The sequence below is a fragment of the Taurulus bubalis genome, assembly GCF_910589615.1.
Source record: "Taurulus bubalis genome assembly, chromosome: 14".
Taxonomy (NCBI): Eukaryota; Metazoa; Chordata; class Actinopteri; order Perciformes; family Cottidae; genus Taurulus; species Taurulus bubalis.
Genome location: NC_136602.1, coordinates 26519326 through 26543855, shown reverse-complemented (window position 1 = coordinate 26543855; position 24530 = coordinate 26519326). Strand labels below are relative to the sequence as shown.

Sequence of the window (24530 nt, the reverse complement as noted above, 5' to 3'; positions counted from 1 at the left end):
GCAATCTCCCCGACTCTTGCATCATTTGCTCTCAGCATAAAAGAGCCGGCTTTTGTGCGCATGTTCCGCAGGCTGCCTTGTCTTTGCTCGCTCCCCATTGGCTCCCCACTCCGCGCTCAGCCTCTCACGCCGGCACCAGCCTTCACTCAGCGGAGAGCGTGCGCCCGACCTGTGTGTGTGTGCGTGTGTGTGTGTGTGTGCGTGTGTGTGTGAATCTGACTCGGACCCGGCGCTAATTCTGAAGAGAAAATTCAATCTACACACACACAAAAAAGAAAGATGGAGAAAAAGAGCGAGATCAACGGGCACGCCGTGCCCAGCTCGGCGTCCACCGACCGGGTCGTAGAGCGCAGCGCGCGGAGGAGCTGCGCGGGGAAGCTGACGGAGTTCCTCAGGAAGAACCTGCTGGTGATCATGACGGTGTCCGGGGTGCTGGTGGGCGTCGGGCTCGGCATGCTGGTCCGCGGCATGGACCTGACCAGGGCGCAGATGACCTACTTCGCCTTCCCCGGCGAGATGCTCCTGCGGATGCTAAAGATGATCATCCTGCCCCTGGTCGTCTGCAGCCTCGTGTCCGGCGCCGCCAGCCTGGACACGCGCTCCCTGGGGAAGCTGGGGGGCATCGCCGTCGCCTACTTCCTGGTGACCACGCTGATCGCCTCGGGCATCGGGGTGTCGCTGGCCTTCATCATCAAGCCCGGCGTGGGCGCGGGGTCCCTGAGCCTGGGACTGGAGAGCGTCAGCAAGGACAAGGACACCGCCGACTCCTTTTTGGATCTGGCCAGGTATACATGATGCAACATGTAGAGACCCTGAGGGGCAAGAAGCCGGTCTGGGGGGGTATTGCAGGATTTCTTATTTTGGGGGGCCAGAAGAGGTCAGAGTCTCGAGATCTGCACTCAGTCAGTCGAAACAAATAATTAATATTAAGTGACCACGTATGTGTTGTGTAAAACCTCCTCGAATTGCTCAAATCTTCGGTCCAGATGTCTGTAAGTCGATCTCCCGATAACAATATCACGAATAGCACGATTTTTCTTTTGAAATTGTCATTATACTATAAATTTTTTCTCAATTGATCAATTAGTTTTTCGGCCTATAATATAATAAAACAAATGAATAAGACGACGTCCTCAAAAGTCACAAAGTCCATCAGTTGGCTGTCATAGAGGAGTAATGAAACCAGGAAATATTAATTAAATAAGGCAGAAATCTGAAAATGTTGACTTCTTTTGTCCCCAAAAAATACCCCAAAAACGATTTATCGATTTATCAAAATAGTCGCCGATTCATTTAATAGATTAAAGGAACAGCGTATAGGATTTATGTGGAATTATTGTCATTATTTAATATAATATTCATTGGTTTAGAATCCCATGAAACTACAAATCGTCATGTTTTCGTGATCTAAGAGCGAGCCCGTATGACCTCTTCGTAGAGTCTGTTGCATCACACCACGTTTGGTCAGTAGCGCAGAACAGACACACACTAGCTCTAGAGCCTTTTGCTGTTTTTTACGTAACCTAAAGGCCACCGTAGTTCCTGGAAAGCGAGCGTGGAGCGGAGAGGTATTCAGTTAGTTGCAATCTGCAACCTCACCACTAGATGTCACTAAATCCTGAACGCTGGTCCTTTAATTGATTAATCGCTGCAGCTTGAATCACAATGTAGCGCGATTTCTGGTGATTCAATCGATAAATACATATGAAATAACCACATAGTTTTGTATACTGTTGAATTAAATGCTCCACAAATGAAAAGTGGTTTCTAATCTAATTGAGAACTTGATGCAAAAGAATCCCTTTTTTTGAGAAATATGAGTTGTTGTGTATCACAATATCTCGATATATGATTTCATCATGAACTCCTCTCCAACGTTCATGACCCTCTGAACCAGAGATGGGCAATATGTCCATATTTGGTCGATATCGTGATTTGAGACTAGAAGTTTTGGATACCGTAATATGGCATAAGTGTTGTCTATTCCTGGTTTTAAAAGCTGTAATACAGTTAAGTGATGTCATTTTGTATATTTTACTAACTTAGTTATTATGCCCACATTAGTGAGGAATATTGATCAAAAACCTCACTGTGTACATATTTAGTGAAAATCTCCAACAGTCCCCGCTAGAGTATTGCGTTATCGAGGTATTGGCCAAAGATATTATGATTTTTGGTTTTCTCATGCAGATCAGTAAGCGCCGGAAAGTAACTAAATAACACAATTTGAGGTACTTGTCCTACTTTTACTCAAGTAAACAGTTCAATTCAGTTTATTTTGTGTAGCCCAAAATCACAAATACAAATTTGTACACACACGCCATGCCTGTCCCGGGACCTCACATCAGATCACAACTGAGTCCAGCATGCAGCTTCAAGCAATGCTGAAGTGACACTTAGTCAGGCTTTCCTTCTGGCTTTGCCTCTTGAATGCAAAAGGAAAAGAGGGCGGTGGACTCAAGATCAAGATTGAGTGGCCACCATAATATAAGGATTTTCTTCTTTTATTCCCCTCAGTTTTTAGCCTTTTTCAAGGAGCAGGGCAAAGGTGGACAACCGAGTTTCTGTCCAGAAACTTCCAGCTACTGCAGGAACCCTGTCCAGGAGGAGTCCTGTTAAAAAGTTCCCACTGTGTGAGGGAAAGCTGGCAGCTGTTGAAGAGCGGAGTGTATTTTGAGAAAGGGAGAAGAGGTGGAGGGATAGCAGCACGCAGTACAAACTGAAACACCGTTTGCTGCAGTCAGCATTCCGCCCTTATCACAACAGCAGGTGGACTGGCTGACTTTATTTCCCAGTGTTGTAGAGTTTATATTTGTTGTGGTGACCAGTTGCTCAAGACATTCCAGGAAGGATTAGACCATTATGCTTAATGCTGATGAATTTGGGCTGATAGTTTGGGGTCTGCAAGATCATTTTAATCCACATAGGTTAGAAATACCCGTCAGGACATGGAAGTGTTAAACCTCGGCGGGGCCTCGGGTGATGAAGCTTTCTGGACACGATGCTCAAGTCCAAATATTGTCTTTATCAGCTCCTTTTCCCTGTCAGGGTTGTATGATTCCTCTGTCAACACACTCTCATTTCTTGAAAAATCAGGTCTTAGATTCTCACATAGAGCTTATATTTGAACTGGAGAAAAAAACTAAACTTTACTCTGTTCTTTGAAAAAAAATCTTCCCACAGCTCTTCATCATCTCAAACAACTAATCTCAAATTGAACTAATCTGAACCAAACACAAAAATACACCAACGGTACCCACTGCACACAAGCTCTCCAATAAAAGACCCACACTTATACCAGACACACGTCCAGTGATGGAGAACATGTTTGAAGCAAACAGCATACATATTTTCATCATTGGACTAATGAACCCAAGCTGTTCTCATCCACTGTAATTTAAAACACACACAGGACTTTCACCCAGGAGATCGCTGTCTGTGTCCAGCACGAAACCAAAAGTCAGCAGTGACTTATTTTACCTCACTTTTTGTAACTTTTGTACTTAACTAGTGCCGGTTACTTTAGTTACGTAACAAGGATTAAAATTACTTAACTAACATATTTTAACGCAAACACAGCACTGGAGAATGCATCTACATTTTGAAACTTATGTCCAGCTATTGGAGAAAACTCCTAAACGGTTGCAATAAGTGTTTGACTGTATGTATAGAGCCACCAGAAAGTCAGAATCACTCCTGCCCACATTAGCTGGATAACCCTCTTCCGCTGCCTTTAATTAAAAGGATCATGAATAATGTTTGGCTTCAATTAATTAGGAAATCAAGTTGTTATGTAACCGCTTTTAAAAAGCAGCCCACAGAGAGGAGGCAGTGGGGCTCCCGTTGGGAAAAGCATGCCAGCTCTCAGCTCTGGTTTCCCAGAGTTAATCCAGTTCCTCGACTCGCTCATGTGACAGCGGGAAACCTAATCGCCTTCGCAGAAAGAAGAAGAGTATGACACCTTGTATGGGTGCACAAATTCATCCAAGCAAACATTTTTTTTAGCAGCATTAAGAAGAGAATAAATGACAAAGTGGCGGTATCATGACCACATGGCAGGTAGCCCATGTGGTCAGTGTGGCTGACATAGTTAACAGCTAGAGCAGCATTTGGCCCCTGGGCTGAAGGCAGAGTGGACGGGGGTCATGGGGTGATGGACTGAATTGCTTGGCTGTATTCTGGCCATGGGAATAGATGAGAGCTAAGTCTGTATTTCTTTGCACAATACAGTGTGGCCACAGTGGATACAGTTACAACAAACACACTAATACATGGAAAAGGCCTTCAGGCTTCCAGTAATCCCTGTATGTTTAGTTTATATTGAGTGAAAATAAACTCAGCTCGACGCCTTTACAGAAAGACTGTCAAGGAAAAAGGTTTCACAATGGATTTATAAAGGCTAACTGCTGAAAGGTCCCAACTTGGATTGCTGTGAAATGTTATACAGACTTTCCATGCTCCACGAAGGATTAGGCAAACTGACTTCAGTGATCTCCTGACATTTCCTCAAGACATTTGGGGTTTTAAGTCAAATGCCTTGACAACAATAGTACAAATTAGTAAATGTTAGCACGCTGACACGTTAAACTAACATGCTAACATGGTGAGCATTAAAGGTGCTGCACTTCAAAACTCAGATTATATCTACAACCTCTTCACAGCTCTGAACACGATCAAGTCTGAGCCGCAGCTAACGGTGCAAACAGCGCCTACAAGGTTAACAGTGCAAACAGCGCCTACAGGGTTAACAGTGCAAACAGTGCCTACACAGGAAAAACGTGTGATTTTTCCGGAGTTACTATTATTTTCCTCTAAAGGAGTAATATTTCATCATTTTGGAGTGTAATTACTACCCGTAGCCAGTAGAGTTGAATCAAATACTCAGAATAAAATCTATTGGAGTAAAACAGGGTGACCACGCCCACCAAGGTTCCTTAAATTCCCTTTCTGCCGCCATGACACCTCCCTCTCGCTACGTTTGAAGGAGCTGACGGTCTATGGGACAGAAGAGCACTGAAGGAAGAAACAGTAATAACCTGTCAGGTAAGGTATTTTTGGTTAATTTCATGTGTGTCAGGTAAATTTTTTAGCAACATTGCTGCTAAACTTCCTCACTATTTGCATTGTCAGATATGAACCTATATCTTCTGATTGGTGGTGTTGCCAGATGCTAACATTAGCTTCTAACTTTTTCACATAAGCTAGTCAAAGTCAAACGTTAGCTTCCAGCAAATTAACATGAATTTGCACAGCTTTTGGTACTTTATGGACATTAATAAGGGCAGATGGGATTGTCGACACGCCTGAATTAAAGTCTCAATATAACAGCTAGCTAGCAGTGCTAGCCCGTGAGAGCTACAGTGAGCGCTAGCAGTGAGTATAGCTAGCGTTAGCAGTATCAGCTATCATCAGTAGCCAGCAGACTTCACTGAGCAGGTGCACTTGGGTTTGATTCTGTGTGAGGACTGTGGAGGGACCATCTTTTGCTGCGGTTAGTGGCTGGAACATGTTTTACAGTAAACGGAAGATGTATTTTACTCGGATGGGAGCTCTGTTAGATGCAGTGTGTTGGCGCGAACGTGTATTTCACTCTGAATAGAGCATGGCTAGAAGATAACTGGCGGCTGTGTCCTGTATTGCAATGAATATGTAGTCAACATGGCTTTGACATTAGTGGTTACTGCGGCAGTTGATACTACTGTTCATGAAATGAGTATATATCCAGGTCGGAACAGATTTTTAACATTCCTTCAATTATACAAGTAGGCCTTTTTATTATACTTTTTAAGTTTATATTTTTTAGCATAACTGATGCTTTTCTGTTTATTGGTAATTTTGACCTGTTGGTACAGTGTATTAAAGATGTGCTTGAAATGTCCCTTAATTTTACAATTAAATAGTTTACCCCTGTGGAGACATAATATTAGTCCATGCATCATGTCTTTCTAATGTTAGTTTACTATGGTTTTACTAATGTTAGCAGACTAGTTCTGTATATTTAATTAGAGTTGTAACTGTAAAAAATACCAAATTGTTGTCTGATAATGAAAGTAATTTCATTGTTTTTGTCATGAAGGATGCAGGCTGTACGAGTGAAGTACAGAGATCATCAGAAGTACATTTGTTATGGACTGTAGGACTGTAAGATCTGCCATGGCGCTACACCATATAATTTACTGTTCTGTTTTGACCGATTCTATCAGATTGACCAGGATTTTGGTCTGATGTTTGGTGATGCTGCTACAAGGTTCCTGGAGAGGTGGCCTACTATCTACAAGCAGAAAGTCCTGGAACAAAGCCGTGGCCTCACACAGACAGCCGACCTTCAAGACCTGCTTCAAAATGCTCAATGCACAACTGATGTGGAAATTGGTATGTGGAAAGGGTCATATTTATGGAAGGGAGAATTATTTTGGAATAAAAAAATGTATTGACTCTTAGCTTTGTAGCGTGAACGGTGGTCTTGCCAGGGGAAGAGGAGGGTAGGGGGGAGAGTAGGAAAGGCAAGACCTCGCACCTAACTCGGTGGCACTCCGTCGGCTAATTATCCTAGTGATCCCGGAGGAAATGATAATCCTCGTCCGATATTGGCATAACGCCTTCGCTCTTTTATCTCACCCCGTGCTAAATTGCTAGGTTTTTGTGTTATTTTCAAATTAAGTTATAGGTTTTGTCGAGGGTGTTTTACAGCTTGCGCTCTAGGTCCCCTGCGGTAGGCTGTAACTTCTCTCAACCCTTATCAAGCGAGTACGTATATCGTCTATACCTATTTTGACACCATCTCATCATTATGACAAACACTGCAAAAGTCTTCACCCAAAGATACTTACCTTAAGTCTCTTTGGTAGATTCAGTCGTCACCTCTGTATCTCACGGTGGATGGACAGGGAAAGAGGGTTTAAATTGTTTTAAGAACCAGAACCTTTGGTTTGGTTTCAGTCCCTTACAAATGGTAAGGCCGAGTTTTTATTCAAAGTTTATCTTACATATAAAAAATTAAATTCAATCAAAAAGTTTAAAAGTCACAAGTAACTAAGAGAAAGGGTTAAGTTTTTAGAGCTCGTGAGGGAACACCTCTTCTCTCTTGTCTACTCCTGCACAGAATTGCCAGGCACCCCTCTCCTGATAGCAGAAGTTTCTTCCAGACTCTAAAGCTGGAGACCTGTCCCAACCCCTAAGGGCTGGGACAGGTCCAATCTGATTTTGTGGCACAATATGAAATGAAGCTGCTATTGCTACACTTGATTGATAGTACACAACATCAGAAGAATTAGACAGGATAATCAAGAGTTTTAACTATGGTTGTATGGAGCAAAACAACAAACCTCCTGCAGTCAAGTTAGGAGATAACTCTAATAACTTGGGCTTGAATTCCATCCAATCCTAGTGTCTACTTCGCAATCTACCTCTTATCTTTGGAGACTTAGTTGGCCCAAATGATCAACACTGGTATTTGCTACTGCTTTTGCTTCAAATTGTAAATATTGTATTTTCACCAAAGTTATCAAAGGGTATAACAATTTTTTTGAAACACCTAATCGCAGAACACCATAGGTTGTTCAAGCATTTGTTTCCAAACAAAAGGCTGCTACCAAAACATAATTTTATGGTGCATTACCCTACATGTATTCGGAAAATTGGACCAATTTTACATAGCTGGTGCATGCGCTATGAAGGAAAGCATAATTTCTTTAAGAAACAATTGAAAAGCTTCAAAAATGTCACTAAAACATTGGCAAAAAAACATCAAAATCAAATAGCATACATGTGGCAGAAATTTGATCCCAACGGAGTGATAATTGATCCAGGAAAAATGGTAGCTTTAAATGTGCTAGACTGGGGCTTTGAGATAGCTGAGACTATTCAGGTTGCAATTGACACCAAGGTTTTAAACGTTAGATGGGCCAAACACCATGGAAATATGTATTGGCCAGGTTTTGTTGTTTGTTTGAAAGTTCATTGTGAGATGCCAGTTTTTCATAAAATCCACCATGTTGTTCTCAAAGATGAGAGGTTATTGTTGGTCACATTTGCCCTGCAAACGGTGTGCCTTGATGAGCATTTCAATGCATACAAAGTTGTGTGTACAAAAGATCTGTTGCAAAGCATTTGATATGCAAATGTCATACAAGTCTGATGACGCAAGTTTGTTTATTGTGCCATACTGTTTCCTATGATGTATTCAGGAGTCATTTTGCAGAGGTCCAATTATATTTACGGTTGCACTTTATAATAAGTACACGCTATTTAGCATTAGTAAAGCATGAACAAACACTGAATTCATCATTTATAAAGCATTATTCCAACATGAACACTCATTAGTATGCAATTCATAAACAATCAATTCTTGATTAATACGCTTGGGTTTTCATACTTTATAAATAATGGATTCCCATTTGTAAATGAAGTATTAAGGACTTATAGATGATTAATAACATTTGTAAAGTATGAGTAAATGATAAAAGCTGCAATTCATGATTCATTCAGGTAGTTAAATATTAGTTAAGTATGTTCTGTGCAACCCTGTCTCCTAAAAAAGACGTTCCCCCAGAACTAAAACGCATTCTCAATTACGTTTGACTAAAAACGTATTTCCGCCCTGATTCCGTTTGTGTTTGATGTATTATAAATACATTGATTATCAATGTGTGTTTGTGTTATTGTTTTTGTGGGCCTGTCTGTAGACTGCTTTCCAGACGGTGTGAGGCCGGTAACGGCCCCGTCGCACCGGGGTCCAGTCTGAAGACCGCTTGCCCGATGGTGCCGGTAACGGCCGCCGTGGCACCAGGTCCTGGCCGGTAACAGCCCCCGTCGTGCCGGGTCCGGTCTTCTCTGAGTCGGGTTGTTTGGGAATGCAGCCCAAAGTGGGTGATAAACTCCATATAGTGCAGTAAACCACTGCAGTCAACTCAGCAGACACTAGCATCTCCGTTGTCAAAATTTAAACGAGACATTCAAACAGAACACGGAGAGATCCACGTGACGCAACATCCGGTTTTCAAAATACTGACTGTTATGGACATTTCTGACAACATCCGTTTGGATGTTGTCAGAAATGTTTTGAAATCCGTGTTCCGTTTGAATGTCTCGTTTAAATTTTGACAACGGAGATGCTAGTGTCTGCTGAGTTGACTGCAGTGGTTTACTGCACTAGATGGAGTATACCACCCACTTTGGGCTGCATTCCCAAACAACCCGACTCAGAGAAGACTGGACCCCGGTGCGACGGGGCCGTTACCGACCACACAAGCGGTCTTCAGACAGGCCCACAAAAACAATAACACAAACACACATTTATTATACACGTTTTTATAATACATCAAACACAAACGTAATCAGGGCGGAAATACGTTTTTAGTCAAACGTAATTGAGAATGCGTTTTAGTTCTGGGGGAATGTAATTTTTAGGAGACAGGGTTGCACAGAACATACTTAACTAATATTTACCTGAATTAATCATGAATTGCAGCTTTTATCATTTACTAATACTTTAAATATTTTATTAATCATCTATAAGTCCTTAATACTTCATTTACAAATGGGGAATACATCATTTATAAAGTATGAAAACCCAAGCATATTAATCAAGAATTGATGGTTTATGAATTGCATTCTAATGAGTGTTCATGTTGGAATAATGCTTTATAAATGATGAATTCAGTGTTAATGCTGAATAGTGTGTACTTATTATAAAGTGTTACCATATTTTTTTTTTATGTATTCTGTGAAATATCTGTTGATATATTGTACACTTGTGTATTTCTTTTCTAAATAAAGTGTACTGATATCTGATTTAACTTGTTGCGTTTTAAATATAGCCTTCCAGAGTAAGTTGTCTCGGGTTTTAATAATCATTTAAGTATATAGAGTTGAATCCAATTCTGTATAGAGTTTAATTATACTCTGAATAGAGTGAAATGGCAGTAGAGTTGTTTTAATTTTATACTACATAGAGTAAATTATCATCATGTAGAGTTAAATATAAACACTGAAGAGAGTAAAAATTACTCTGAATTATTAACTCTGAGTTAAGAGTAGATTTTACTCTATTTAGACTGGGACCAAATGTTATATTTTCGAGAGTAATTTTTTTTTCAATTTGAGTAAAACAGTTCACAGTGCAAACAGCGCCTACAGGGTTCACAGTGCAAACAGCACCTACAGGGTTCACAGTGCAAACAGTGCCAACAGGGTTACCTCTGTAAACAAAGCACAGAGTAGCTGCACTGTCATTTAAGTTTCGAGGGATACTTGTTTCCCTGCTGGATTACAGTCACAGTTTGAAAGACGTAGTTAACATTGTAAATTGACATGAAACCAATAAATAAAACACTACTAAAGTACTTTAGGCAACACTTGGCTAGGTTCAGTAAAAATCATCATAGTTTGGCTTAAAGTGACTACGAAGATGAAACAAAACAAAACAAAAACGCAACAAAAACTACTTGGTTATGTTTAGCCAAAAAAAGGACTTGATTCACATCGGACACAAACTTTAGCGTCGAGGTGAAATCCTTTTATTTTTTTACCTCTCCACCACCTTGATCTTTTCCCAACATGGACTTCTGGCGACTCGTTAGAAATCCATTTGTGCAGAAAGCAGCAGCAACTCATGCTTTTCAATTGAGTTTGACCAGTTAACTGGATGCTTTCCAGTTCAAATGCTACAAACTGGCCTGATGGCAAGGATTTCAGTCATTCTTGAAATAATGTGCATGTTCTTTATTGCTCTAACCAGGAAGAAAATGTGTAAGTGTAATCCACAACAAAATACTTTGCGTTCAAAATGTTGTTCAATACACATTTGTGTCGTATGGAAAGGTCATTTCTAGGAGAAAAGGGTGGGAAGAACACAATAACTGAACTAAGCATCATCTTTCATTTTTATGAACGTCTCTTGAAGCGGAAATATCTCAGTTTGACGATCAAATAAAGGAAAACTGAACTGTAAATGAATACAGTGAAACCGCCAGAGATATGTAATTCTAGTCCAGACCTGATTTGTTTTGAAAAAGATGAACCAGACAGCAACAACCTCTCTGTCGGGGAGCAGTGGACTGTAGCCAGAGTGTGTAATGACAAACCAATCCTGTGAACAATTTATCATTCATCGATCAAGGTTCTGGAAGACTTTTCATTTTTTAACAAACCACTGGTTTAAATATTACCAACGTGTTTTTTGTCAATTATGAATATCAAACGCATTTTTGTATGGAGCTAACAAATCTTTCTCTTTCTTTCACAGGAATTTATTCCCATCGAACTTGGTGTCTGCTGCTTTCAGTTCTGTGAGTGCCAGCACCCCACTTCCTCACACACTACATTGTCCACATTTGTATTTCTCCACTAAATAATTGAGTCTTTTTTTCTTCTGTCTTGTGTGCACTCTTCATCAGAATTTATTTCACCATGCGTATGCCGCTCCACGTTCATTTACAGCGGCAGTAAATCGGGGGTTGAGAGCCTTCTGGGGCCTTTTAATGAGGCGACGCTCAGAATAGAGACCGCTGCTCTCCCCGGCTCACTAAAACGCTTCTTTTCCTTGCCCCTAACCAGCCGTTACCATGGCGAAACCATTCCATTCCAGCTAGCCTAGCAACCCCTCCTCGGCTCGCTGCTCTTGAACGCGGTCCGCTCCGCTTCCTAGAATCATGATCACGGCTGTTAAGGCTAAAATAAGAACCAGGAAAGTTCAATATTTGGGGATGCATTGACACACGACGGCTCCGCACACGCGTGAAGAAGCGTACGCACACAGACACGTACTCACACACTCACTCATCCGGACCGATCGCCTCAAACTCGCCTCAAACCAGGCCAGGAGATTATAAACTCACAAACAAGCTGGTGGCTTCTCTCAGGGAGAGGAAATGGAGTTTCAAAGTGCAGCCGGGTCGCAGAGTTCAATATTCACCCCCACCAGCCAGCCTGCACTGTGGCAGAGCCCCCCGTGGAATGGGTCCAACTGTGGATTAAACCAAGAAAGCAGAGGAGAGGGGAGATTAACACAACATGACAAGCAGCTAGATGCTTAAACAGACATTTAAACAAATGAACTGTACGATTTTGCCTGCAGGGAAGGCTGTCTTTTTACTTTTATGACGATAGTCAGGTGACGTATGATTCTGAATGCCTTAGTATGTTTCATGAATCTACAGCCTCATTTAAAGTCAGATCTGTCAACATGGCAGACACCTTTATCCCAGGGGGCTTTTTAAAGAAATGCAGAGAGAGTGGGGGCATTATTGCAGTCCTGGTTGTTTCTAATGAAAGCCGGTCTGGACCTGTACATCAACTCCATGCACACGCTGCATTCCTCATGAGCGCCACCTACAGACGTTGTTGTAAAGTAGTGGGATTTCTTTCCACCATTGTCGGCCGATGAAACCAAGCTTAGCAAAATTGGGGGAAATCCCCGATGCACATCTATGCAAACGGTATTTAAGGGGTTTGTTGTAAACACCACAACTTCTCAACCATCGAAAACTAAATTTTATCCATCACTTGAGGTTTTCATTTGACAGAATTGAAGTGCTTATGACTGAAATTGATATAGTTGTTTGACATTTTGTGGGAAAACATTTACTCCATTCATTTCAGAAAGTGAGATGAGAACCATGTCTGTGGGTTAAGTACGAAGTTGGAGCTGGAATCGCTTATTTTAGCTTAGCTTAGCTTAGCTTAGCCCAAAGACTGGAAGCAGGGGGAAAACAGCCAGTTTCACTCTGTTCAAAATGCATCTTCCACCGCGTCTCGGTCTCACTGATAAACAGCGTGGACGAGTCTTGCCGTCAACGCGACAATGTACGAGACAAAAAAGCGTGACTGAATACCGGCCAACAAAATGAACCATACTCTTTCCTTCCCCTTGTGTTGCAGTATGCCACTGACTACAAGATGGTTGCGGTAGGGAACGACACCAATGGGACAGCACTTTATCAAAAGGTATGAACTGGAAGCAATCCATGCATACAGTCACACACACAACACACACACACACACACACACACACACACACACACAGTAGTATTGCCCCGTGCCACTCAGGCTGTAACGTCTGCACACTAATAGGTTAAATTTGACAATATCATCTCATGCATGCGCAGTTGGGCTGCCTTAAGGAGAATGCAAGGGCTTATCTTTCTAAAACACTTCACATTTGTCTTTACTGTTCTGCATATCTTATTTCAATGTGTTGAAATGACACCTAAACATTTTAAATCACTGACTTTGCGATGGACACTGGTCTGCGGTTCACCTGTAGAAGTCTGCTTTATTTATATGTCTTGGCTGGTACAACTTTTAAACAACTGCATGACAAAAATGTTTCTGTTTGGTCAGTCAAAAATGTTGACCAGCAGCAAGGTCAGCTTGACCGGCCAGATATCCATTGGGCCTGTGTTGAAGATAATGGGCCGTTCTAAACAGGGTACAAACACGGCCTGGTTGCAGATTTCCAGATGGCCACATGGGCCTTTTAGATGCGTTGGATGTTGGATCATAGATGAGTGTTACATAGCCTCACCCTATAGGCTGCCTCGGAGTGCGAGGTGTTGAATGAACTGTTTCGATTGGACCCTGAAAAAACTGCTGGGTTTGCGCTGGTCTTGTTTTTCTTTAAGCCTGCGTCCCCCCATCATTGCATCTCCCATTGCAGATCTTCTTATTCCACCCCTCCAATCTCAAATCTGCCTTGTCAATCAAAAGTGTTGCACTTCTAATTTGCTAAATTATGAACATAGATTTTAAAATCCTCTAAATCCCACTACTTCCCCCCAGTGGCTATGACTTTCCCCACTGGCCCAGTATGAGGGAACAGTTGGGGGATCTGATCTTGGCATCGGCCCACGGTATTTGTCTGTCGTGGGCCATGCTGGACCCCCTCCCAGGGGATGAAGCTGGTGGAGCTGTGGGAGCGCTCAGAACAATGAAAGGGGATTGAGCTCAGGATTTGTTCCTGTCCTTATTTGTTATCCATCATCCAGTTCACTGAATCCTTCAACTGCCCCCAGACTTACGTACCTACACATGCATACTGGGTAGCGAGAGGTGCTGTATAAACTACTGCAGGGTATATCAACAGGCCTCCACCTCCATACTGAAAGGCTACAAATGCTTACAAGCTTACAGTATGTGTTGCTCCACCACCGTGGTCCAGACCAAAATATTTTCATTGCAACAAAACCTTGTACAAACAGTCATGGTCCCCATAGGGTTAATCCCAAGGACTTTAATTATCCCCTGACTTGGAGTAAGATGTCTATCTATTGGATGGATTGGCACAAAATGTGTCAAAGACATTCATGGTTCCTGGACAATGTGATGGCTTTGGTGAAAGTACTGACCACTGATTGCCTTGAAATTTGATGCAGAAATTGATGTTCCCTACAGGATTACTCTTGGGTGATCTTCTTACATTTCCCCATAGCGCCATCATCAGTTACATTTTTGATTCATCCAATACTTTGCTTTTTGACCTGCAAGACTAATGATATCGGCGTCAGCTGCACTTCCAATGTTAATAACAAGCTAACAAGTGCTAACACGCTGCTAAACAGGCTGCTGAATCTGCTAAACGCTAGCATGACAGCGTTGTCATTGTTAGCATGCTACCGTGAGCATTTAGCTGAAAGACGCACTGTTCTTAAGTACAGCTAACTGCGATGTTAGCATTCTTTTAACTCTTAGTCTTGTTTTAATTCATTTTGAAAGGCCAAGGATGGTTTTTGTGTTGTTGTTGTTTGCTGCTAAGTAGACAGTTTTTTAAGACGGTTGCTCTCAGTGTTTAGCGATATCTTCAATGAAATGATGCCCATGTGAAAAGTAATACATCATCTTACCAAACCAAATTTAACAGTTGAACTTTCTGCATGGTGGGCCGCTCACGTTTTGTCTGTTTTTCCACGTTTATTTGAACCTTCACCGTCTCCTACAGTCTGACCTTGCTGTGTTTGTGTTTTTTTAGGTGCCTATTGGTACCGAAACAGATGGCATGAACATCCTAGGTCTGGTGTTATTTGCCATGGTGTTCGGCGTGGCGCTGAGGAAGCTGGGCGACGAGGGGGAAGAACTCATCCGGTTCTTCAACGCTTTCAACGAGGCCACCATGGTGCTGGTGTCCTGGATCATGTGGTGAGTAGAGTTGAATGCGTGTGGGATAATTGAGTGGTATCGAGAGTGGTAGAGTTTGGACTGCATCTGATGGAGAATACTCAGGATGAAGCCGGCACTGTTACAGTTAACATCCCACATTCCAACCGCTTTCCTTCCCTGTTGATGCTCACCTCTCGTGTCTCTCAGGTACATCCCTTTTGGCATCATGTTCCTGGTGGGCAGTAAGATTGTGGAGATGGTAGATGTGGTTCTTCTGGTCACCAGTCTGGGGAAATACATCTTTGCTTCAATCCTGGGCCACGTCATCCAGGGGGGCATCGTCCTGCCCCTCATCTACTTTGGCTTCACACGCAAGAACCCCTACAGTTTCCTGTCGGGCCTCATCACGCCCTTCACCACGGCCTTCGCCACCTGCTCCAGGTACGCTGTCACGTCACCGGCTACCCAGATGAACCCTTCAGTGATAGAAATAAATGTCAGGTATGCGTGTTTAATTACAAAAAACAGTTGTCAGAGGGGTGCTTCTCAGTTAGATTAGGAGTGGCAGCATTGCACATTTATGGTAAGGCCCACAGTAATGAAAAACAGTAATGTAAAAGGTTTACCCTTTTCAGCGTTTCCTTGGAGACCCTGCTCTTTCCTCCAGCTAGCTCTACATTCGGAGGAATTTCTACACAATGAACTGAGGATATTCATGCTTTGCAAAGGGCATACACTTGTCCTTGTGTTTCATGCAAACCGTCAAATTTGCAAGAAGACAATAGGCCGATTTTCATAAAATTCATGGGACACATTTGTGCTCCTCAGAGGATGAACCCTAAAGAGTTTAGTGACCCCACATTTACCTTTCATGTAGCACCACAGTCAAGAAATACTTTTAAGTTTTTAGCCCCAAAAACAGCTAAGGCTCTAAAAATAGTCTGTTTGTTCCGACGTTATTGATATTGTGTGGTGCATTGAACAATTTAGCTTCAGGAGGCCACTATTGGGGCTTTAAACTCTGCACTACATTAAATGATTTGATTAAAGTAAATACTTTAGCAGCACAGGATCAAATAATGTACTTTTTTATGATTTTATGAGAATTTGAGGCCCAACCACTCGACTAGCAGGTCTCCCCAGGATGATACAACAGAGGCAGCGTCATGCAGCCTCTTAAAGAGTCCTTCACAAAGGGAGCGTCACAAAAAAATGTTGAATGGCCACACTCACAATCCTCAACAGAAATATCTGTTCATTAAATGCAACTATCATTGGTATTAGTTTCACCTGAATGGCTGGTAAAGATGATGCTCAATCTCTCTCCATTTGCCCACCAGCTCAGCAACTCTGCCCTCTATGATAAAATGCGTGGAAGAGAACAACGGTGTGGACAAGCGCATCAGCCGCTTCATCCTCCCCATCGGAGCCACCGTCAACATGGACGGGGCGGCCATATTCCAGTGCGTCGCCGCCGTCTTCATCGCTCAGCTCAACAATGTCGAACTGAACGCCGGGCAGATCTTCACCATCCTGTGAGAAGACCACACACACAGGGCTGTTCGGACATTTCCCAGCAACTATGTACTATGTAATTCATACGATTATTCCTTCATTATTCATAGGGTCACAGCCACAGCCTCGAGTGTGGGAGCAGCAGGCATCCCGGCCGGCGGCATCATCACCATCGCCATCATCCTGGAGGCCATCGGCCTGCCGACCAACGACCTGTCCCTCATGCTGGCCGTTGACTGGATTGTGTGAGTAAAGTCAAGTGAACCCCACTGAAGACACACGCCTGCACACAAGTTGCCAACATTACAGTAGGGGAAACGAGACCGGGGTTCTCAACTGTTACGCCAACAGGGGGAAACGGAGCCTGCTGATTGAAGGAACAAGTCAAAAACACTTTACATCAAAGTCTGGCTATTTTCTTGTGTTGTGGGACAAACACATCTGGGTTCTAAAGATAAGCAGCCGTGTGCAGTTTGATTCCATGTAGTCGCTGGTGGGGGCCGATAAGCAGTTTGTTTTGCCTTTCGGTTTTCTTCATGAGGAAATACTGTACCTGTAACTCCAAACAAGAGTTCAAACACAAATAGAAGCAGCTTAAAACAAAGAAAAAGGATTCGTGGTAGTGGCTGTTTCCTCAAGATGTTTGCTCTTGGTCCACTTTGTGTGCAGGGATCGCACCACCACGGTGGTGAATGTGGAGGGCGACGCTCTGGGGGCCGGAATCCTCCACCACATCAACCAGCAGGAGATGAAGAAGCAGCAGCAGCAGCAGCAGCAGCAGGACGGGGAGCTGGCGGAGGTCCGGGTGGAGGCGGTGGCCGACGTCCAGGCGGAGGAGGAGACCTCGCCGCTCGTCACGCACCAAACAAAAAAAGCCATGCCGGAAGCCATTGAGTCTGTCCTGTGAACTCAGCGAGACTTTTGAGTTTTTCTTGCCCCCTGACCTTTTTGACCTTTCGGTACTTCTGACGTTGCTGCTGACGGGACACCGTTCTGACCCTGTCCTTTTAAAAAACAAGGCCACTGATGGTTTCACTTGTGAGGGAGGTGCCATTTAGTAACAGTCTGCCTCTAGAGCATAGGCAGCGTACCTGCTGCTGTTGTGCTTTCGAAATTTGGTCAATTGATCTTATTAACTGGGTTTCCATCCAAGAGACTTCACGCAGACTAGGATAGAAAGAATTTGTGAATTATTAATTCGGAAAATTCCTCAATTTAGCTAAAAATCTTTAGCTTTTAATTTTTTACTTGAGGTCAACATTTTTTTTAATTTGGATTAAGGCATTTTGTGATAAACCGTGATGGAGACACATTATGTGTAAAATATCCTCAAACATTCCCATAAATGTTGTAGTTGCGTTTGTCTGGTGTGCTGTGTGAGATTCTCAGAGCCATACGTTTGTACATAGAGCATCGTCATGCGCATTTCTTTGTTTTTATCTTCAGACAGCAAATACAACGACCAACATTCACTGTAGAACACTAACACCTCACCAAATGCGGATAAGCTTCTGGCACAACATAATTACACGATTCGGGAGGCATGTCCAACCTCAACCCAGCCGGTGGAATGTATTTGCATTTTATTTGTTCAGCTCATTGGCTTTACATTATTTGCTGGACGAAAAGAGCAAAGATTTGAAGTTAAATCAGAATGAAAAAGGGGACAGTTTGGTCCCAGGTTTAAAAATTGTTGTTCAGAGAGTTGTTTACTAGACGTGCCCAGGCCTTTATTTGCTGACCGTCAGCAGCCAATGTCAAACATTAACCCTCTTAAATGACGGGTTAAGAATTTGTTCTCTTGCCACCTGTTTATCTAGTGACACACTGGTCCAGTTAGAGTGTAGAACATTTTGAACATTGGACCATTTGAATTGATGTCTTTATATGCATGATTTGTGTTATTTCCCCCGACTAATCCTGATAACCCTCGAGTAAACAGAATGTTGGGTCGATTGGATAACCCTGGTTCTCTCTCTTATAGACTTACTATTGAAAATGAAAAGGAAAACTTTGTTTCCCAGCTGATATCAAAATGTTTAAGCACGCTCCTCTAATTTTGGAATGAAAGCAGTTCATGGTTGCTTTACAAATTTCTGGTTGAGTCCGTGTTGGCTACTATTAATGGCTCCACACTGACCACCCAGTCGTCTCAGCTAGCTATCAAACGTTTCAAAATCCATCAGCAGTTTTTGAATTGGGTGAGTAAACTCTGCACATTTGTTTGTGTTGGCAGCTTCCTTAATTTGTTACAAAATACGCTCTAACAATACATTAATGTTGCGATTTATTTATAAAAGTGGCTTGTAGCTTTTTTGCTAATTTGTTTTGAGAAATACGTTAACAGGGAGTCTAAAAAGTGGCTAGTTGTTTGTTTTGGACTTTATTTGCCAGCTAAAGCAAATGTTAACATCAGCTAACTATGATTGTTGCTCTCATTTCTTAGCTAATGTTTGCTGAGCTAAGTTGCTAATTTGTGGTTCGTTTACCTGATACTCGAGTTAGCTAGCGATTGTAACAAACTAAACAGATAGTATGAAAAGATTAGTTCATGTTGAAAATATCTGCTGCAGTCAAAAATAGGACAGAACTAAATATGTCCAGTCCTGTTGAAATAGCAAACAACAAGCTACGTAAATGCAACCCGCTATTGGTGTCCAAAAGCTAAAGACCTCCACAATGGTGGAGAGCTATGTGAAGGCATCTTGATGAGGGTTGTTTATAGAAGGAAACCAACCAGTTTCGATTGTGGTTAGGTATTTACCTTGAATGGTTGTGGTTATTTACCTTGAATGGTTATTGACCTTGAATGGTTATTGACCTTGAATGGTAAGAGGTACGTGACCTCAAATGTTTAAGGTTAATGATGGATGTTTTGCGAGAGTTTTTGTGTTTCTGCAACTTGTGGGTTACCTTCTGGACACGGCCCTTGATGAGCTCACGGAATGCTGTTCAAGAATTCAACCCTCAATATCGGAGAATGCTAAGGTTAGGCATAGATCTCCAATGGTTACGGTTAGGACAAGTTGTTGGGCAACGCAAAAGTTTTTGCACGTTTTCGTAACTTGTGGCATGCCTTCTAGACAGGCCCTTGAAGACGTTGTCACGTGACATAATTACAATCGATCGAACGCTAGTTTGCAAGTAGTTTGTTCGTCATGAAAACACTCCAGTCTCCCTTTAAAAAAAACTGATATTCAATTTATGGTTGTCAGTAGTTCAAGATTAAGAAATCCCAGAAAATCTACAAGGAATTCACAAAAAAAAAATCAAAGCTAGGCAAAAACTGGACCCAAAATGCACAATGAGTTCACATCGCACTGTACATTATTATTCTGCGAATCCACCCATTGATTGTTTCAGAGGCTTGCATCATCATAAAATCCTGGAAGTATATTTTAATTGTTTTACTGATGACTTACATGATTAACTGTGGTTGATACTGTCACTCAAAAGGGAACGTTGGACATTGTCATTATCATGGCTCGTTGTTCAAATGTAGATTTCCAGAGATAAACACTGGAGAAACTACCACATTTCTGATGATTCAAGCAAAACAAGGCTCCCTTTAGGATGCAGGACTTGACTGAGAATGAGCCTCTGCTGCCCTCTACTGGTGAAGGGCGTGAGTGGGAAAGGAGCAAACTGAGGGTGACATTTCTGTGTCCGTCTGAAAGACAGTTTTGAAATCTGTTGTAATATTTCCTATTTATTTGATCCAACATTCATGGGGAACAACTGGTGGTGTGGCTGCTCCTGTGATATTCTACTGTATTTTAGGTGAAGGAACATCATCCTGTGTGTGAACGTGAGCCTGGTGCTGCTTTAGTTTTGTTTCATGTTGTGTACGTTGACATCAAGAGGAAGGAAACTAGAATTTCTTCTCATTTTAGATTGCACATTACTTTTCTAAGCTAACAAGTGCTCTGCTAACCTAAAGCTGTGTGACTAGATTTTGTTGAGTATATCTGCTACAATCACATGTGATGACACAGAATGAGGTACATGTACGTTATAAATACGTATATATTTGATATTAATTTATTGTAATTGTTTGTACTTTCTCCTTTTAACACTTTCTCAGTATCAATGTTTTATTACGATGACTTTCACCAGTATTTCTGATAACCTGCTGTCAGCAATGTCATTTAATTGCTGTTGTGTTTCAGTGTTGTTGTCTTCAGGAGTAGCTGCTGCCTCGATGTGCCATGTCAATGTGTAACCCTGTTACCAGCGGTCTCTCTGCTGCTGGTCCTGCTGTCTGTCAACATTAAAAGTGATACAGTAATGTTTTTCATGCAACCCAAACCAAAAGGCTTCTCGTCTTTGTGCTCTTCATCATGAGGGTTGTAATGTTTTTCGGGGGGTGTCTGATTGAGTGCAGCTGAAAGAAAAATAACTAGAACTGCACATTTCCATACAGCTGGTAACTCGTGTGCAGACAATGACAGCTCCTCCTCTCTTACTGTGGTAATAGCTGAAAGACTGCAGTGACATTCGTGATGCGTAAACACAGAGATTACCAAAACATGTCTGAATGTTTCTGCAGAAAGTTCTAGAGTGCATTACTGCAGCATCTAAACTTAAGCTGTACCGCTCTGGCTTGGTACCAGAAAATGGCCAGACCCTTGGTGTCACGACATCCATCTGTAAACTGTAGTTTTTACATTTCTGTACGAACAATCATTAACTGTTCCACTGCAGCGGTGGACACGGGCCAATTATGAGACAATGGGCCCCTGGGCACAGGAATGTAGAGGCCCCTCCTACATAAGCCCAAGAGCCGCATATTCAAAGACAACTTTTTGGCTGTTTTGCATCTCTTTGTAGTCGTTTCTGCCTCTTTGTGGTTGTAATTTCACTTTTTTTGGTCCGTTTGTGTCTTCTCTGTGGTCGTATTCTGTCTCTTCGTCGTCATTTTACACCTCTTTTTGATTACTTTGAGTCTCTGGTCATTTTGTGTCTCTTAATGGTCGTATTCTGTCTCTTCGTCGTCATTTTACACGTCTTTTTGATGACTTTGTGTCTCGCTTTTGTCATTTGTTTGTCCCATAATGGTCGTATTCTGTCTCTTTATAGGTGTTTAACACCTGTTTTGATTGTATACTGACTCTTTTGGTTATCATGTGTCTCTTTTTGGTCATTTTGTGTCGGTCGTATTCTGTCTCTTTTACACCTCTCTTTGGTCCTTTTGTGTCTCTTAATGGTCGTATTCTGTCTCTTTATAGGTGTTTAACATCTGTTTTTGGTTGTGGATTGTCTCTTTTCGGTCTCATGTGTCTCGTTTTGGTTATTGTGTGTCTTATTTTTGGTCATTTCCAATGTCTGTGGTAGTTTTGTGTTTCTTTGTGGTTGTTTAAAACTTCAAACCCGTTGGGCCCAGTAGGCCCGTTCAGTACTCCGTCCATGGTGGCGGATGTTACTCTGGTTACTGAACAACAGATTGCTTTTTGGGTGACAAACCGCTGTCTGAACGCCAGTATCAGTCACATGGCTTGAAGGAAATCTGGTCCATTTAGCGGTTTTACTGATCCAATTACCTTCCATGTCAATTTAATTCTGAGTTTCAGCTGACACCTGCAACTCAAACAACCTTGGTGAGACATTGTTATTTTTATTTTTAACATATAATTGCATCAGAGCTACAAGACTGTATACGGCTTCATCTTAAATTCAAGCTTTTCTAAAATGCGTCATTTTTTGCCCGGAGTTTTGAACTGGATTTGCGAGGACAAAGTCCAGAAAGGGTGTGTGTGTGTTCTGTACAGCCGTGAACGGTCCAGCGTTGATGTCACTCTCAATGCCACTAAACCTGCTGTCTGCTGCACCGCTCTAAGCAATACTTAAAGGCTTATCACAAGGGTGGGAAAAGTCAACACAACCATGTGTGCCAACCACATGAACATGGAGAATGAATGGCAGGAAATGTTTCCTCCCTCGTTTTATTTATTTGTATTTTTGTTTGGGTATATTTTTATTGGGAGAGACTACTTTGGGATAGAACTCTTGAATTATGACTCGACTGAATGCAACCTGTAGCCCAGCAGGGACAGGAGGGTTGGTGTGTTGGGTGTGTGCTTCTCTTGCTATTACTAGTACTGTTACAATCACTAATAATAACAATAATAACCATAATTATAACAGTATACAATCACACACAGGAGAGGAAGAAACACAGAACGATACATCAATTGGTAAAACGGCTTTAAAGAACATGTCAAATGCCCACGGTGAGTTATTCCAATTGTGCACACACACACACACACACACACACACACACACACACACACACACACACACACACACACACACACACACACACACACACACACAGTCAATCAGGGTTTCAATTCCTGCTGCTTTCTACAATTTTATTTGCAGATAAAAGATGTTTACAAAGTGTATTGTCTGTTTATTAAACATGATGCATTGTTAAATATTCAATTTCCCAACAATAAATAAAGTAGTTAATTGGTTTAAATACATCTTACATGCTAATGAACCAGCATCACTAATCCAATACTATTATATATGGCGATATATACATGTCATCTGTAAAAATGCAGCTCAAAGCGGTTCATATGGATTGTCTTTGTTTACGTCTGCTCATGTGTGTTCGATGCCCGCTCTGCGAGTTGTGAAGATGCACGCGCCGCTGTAGAAATTCCGACAGCCTTGAAGGCAGCAGGGATGATGCTGCCCCGGCTCTCCATATTACCTTGTTAGCAGGTTGCGAGCTAGCGGGATACAGGCGGTTCAGTGCGGCTGCGAGGGGGATGTCCCACCCTGTTTAACACGAGCTGAGGACTCCGTGGGCTTTTCATCGGCGCTACACCAGCGGGACCAACTTCAAAACTTTGGCAAAATGACGACGCGGTCGGAGCGAGAAAAAGCCCAGAAACTGAACGAGCAGCATCAGGTCATCCTGTCTAAACTGCTGCGGGAGGCTGACAACAAGCACTGTGCCGACTGCGAGGCGAAAGGTAACGAGAGCCGCGTCAGACTGTGAGTAATGCACAGATGAAGTGATGGAAGGGCGGCGCTAACGGCGCGCTAAAGCTAGCACCAGATTGTAACGTTATTATTATTATTATTATTATTATTATTATTACAGGCACTTCTGTGCAGCAATGCGTAGCGTTGAATCTGTCTTGTCTTAACCCAAAGTGAGTCACGTTCATTCTGACTGAACACCCATAGGTGTCCATTCTCAGTGTATTGATGTCAGTGCTTGTCACAATTAAGGCAAAACGAGTATTATTGAGCGACATTTGTACAATTAACCACACACTATATACAATGTCCGTTTGGCATTTTCAAAATAATACCCATCTCGAGCTGTTTTGTTATTTGTCAAAAGAACGAAGAGGGAGATTGTTTTTATTTTCATTTGAGGCAATACATGGCACAATAAAGGAGCTACAATGAGAGGTTAAATTATCTGAACAAATATATTTGTTTAATGCATTCATGAAAACTCTATACAACCACGTTGCCTTGCTTCATTGCGTGCATCAAACATGCGTAATTACACTCTGAGTACTTGATGCATTACAGGACGAGCACTTTTCCTATTTCATTCGTCATTGAGCCTGGGAGGATGATGGTGCTCTTTTTTTGTTATGAGGTTTTCATTTTGTATTTCCTAGTTTCCAGCCTAGGACCTATTTTGTGAGGTCGCCGCGGAAATTCATGTTTATTTTGAAAATCCGGTGCTGTGTATTTCCGGTGTCGTGTTGCATGACTCGGGCTAACTTGACGCAGGTCTTCCAGTATCGATGTCATGTCCTTGACTGCTTTATTTATGAGCGGAAAACGTAGATACGAGTCCTGTGAAGGCAACGGTGATGTAGAGGAGTCGGTTGCTCGCTGAATGCGCCGCGTAGAAAAACATGTCGGCAGCAGATACGATTTTTTTTGTT

General features: G+C 42.2%; 2 protein-coding genes across 2 annotated transcripts in view; both read left to right on the top strand.

Annotated features, from left to right (window-relative positions):
• Window positions 1-279: 279 nt before the first annotated feature.
• On the top strand, window positions 280-17515 carry slc1a4 (solute carrier family 1 member 4; the record flags this gene model as incomplete). Its single annotated transcript, XM_079230121.1, has 8 exons — window positions 280-785; window positions 11246-11288; window positions 12880-12945; window positions 14966-15132; window positions 15301-15534; window positions 16434-16628; window positions 16719-16853; window positions 17278-17515. 8 exons carry the CDS (start codon window positions 280-282, stop codon window positions 17513-17515), a joined length of 1584 nt encoding a protein of 527 aa, XP_079086247.1.
• Window positions 17516-23473: 5958 nt separating this feature from the next.
• smap1 (small ArfGAP 1) overlaps window positions 23474-24530 on the top strand; it is a gene marked incomplete at both ends in the record, with an annotated part of 87595 nt that continues 86538 nt past the window's right edge. The window contains one exon of the mRNA XM_079229692.1: window positions 23474-23591. Within this exon, the coding sequence (XP_079085818.1) occupies window positions 23474-23591 (118 nt within the window). The remainder of the gene's footprint in view (window positions 23592-24530) is intronic.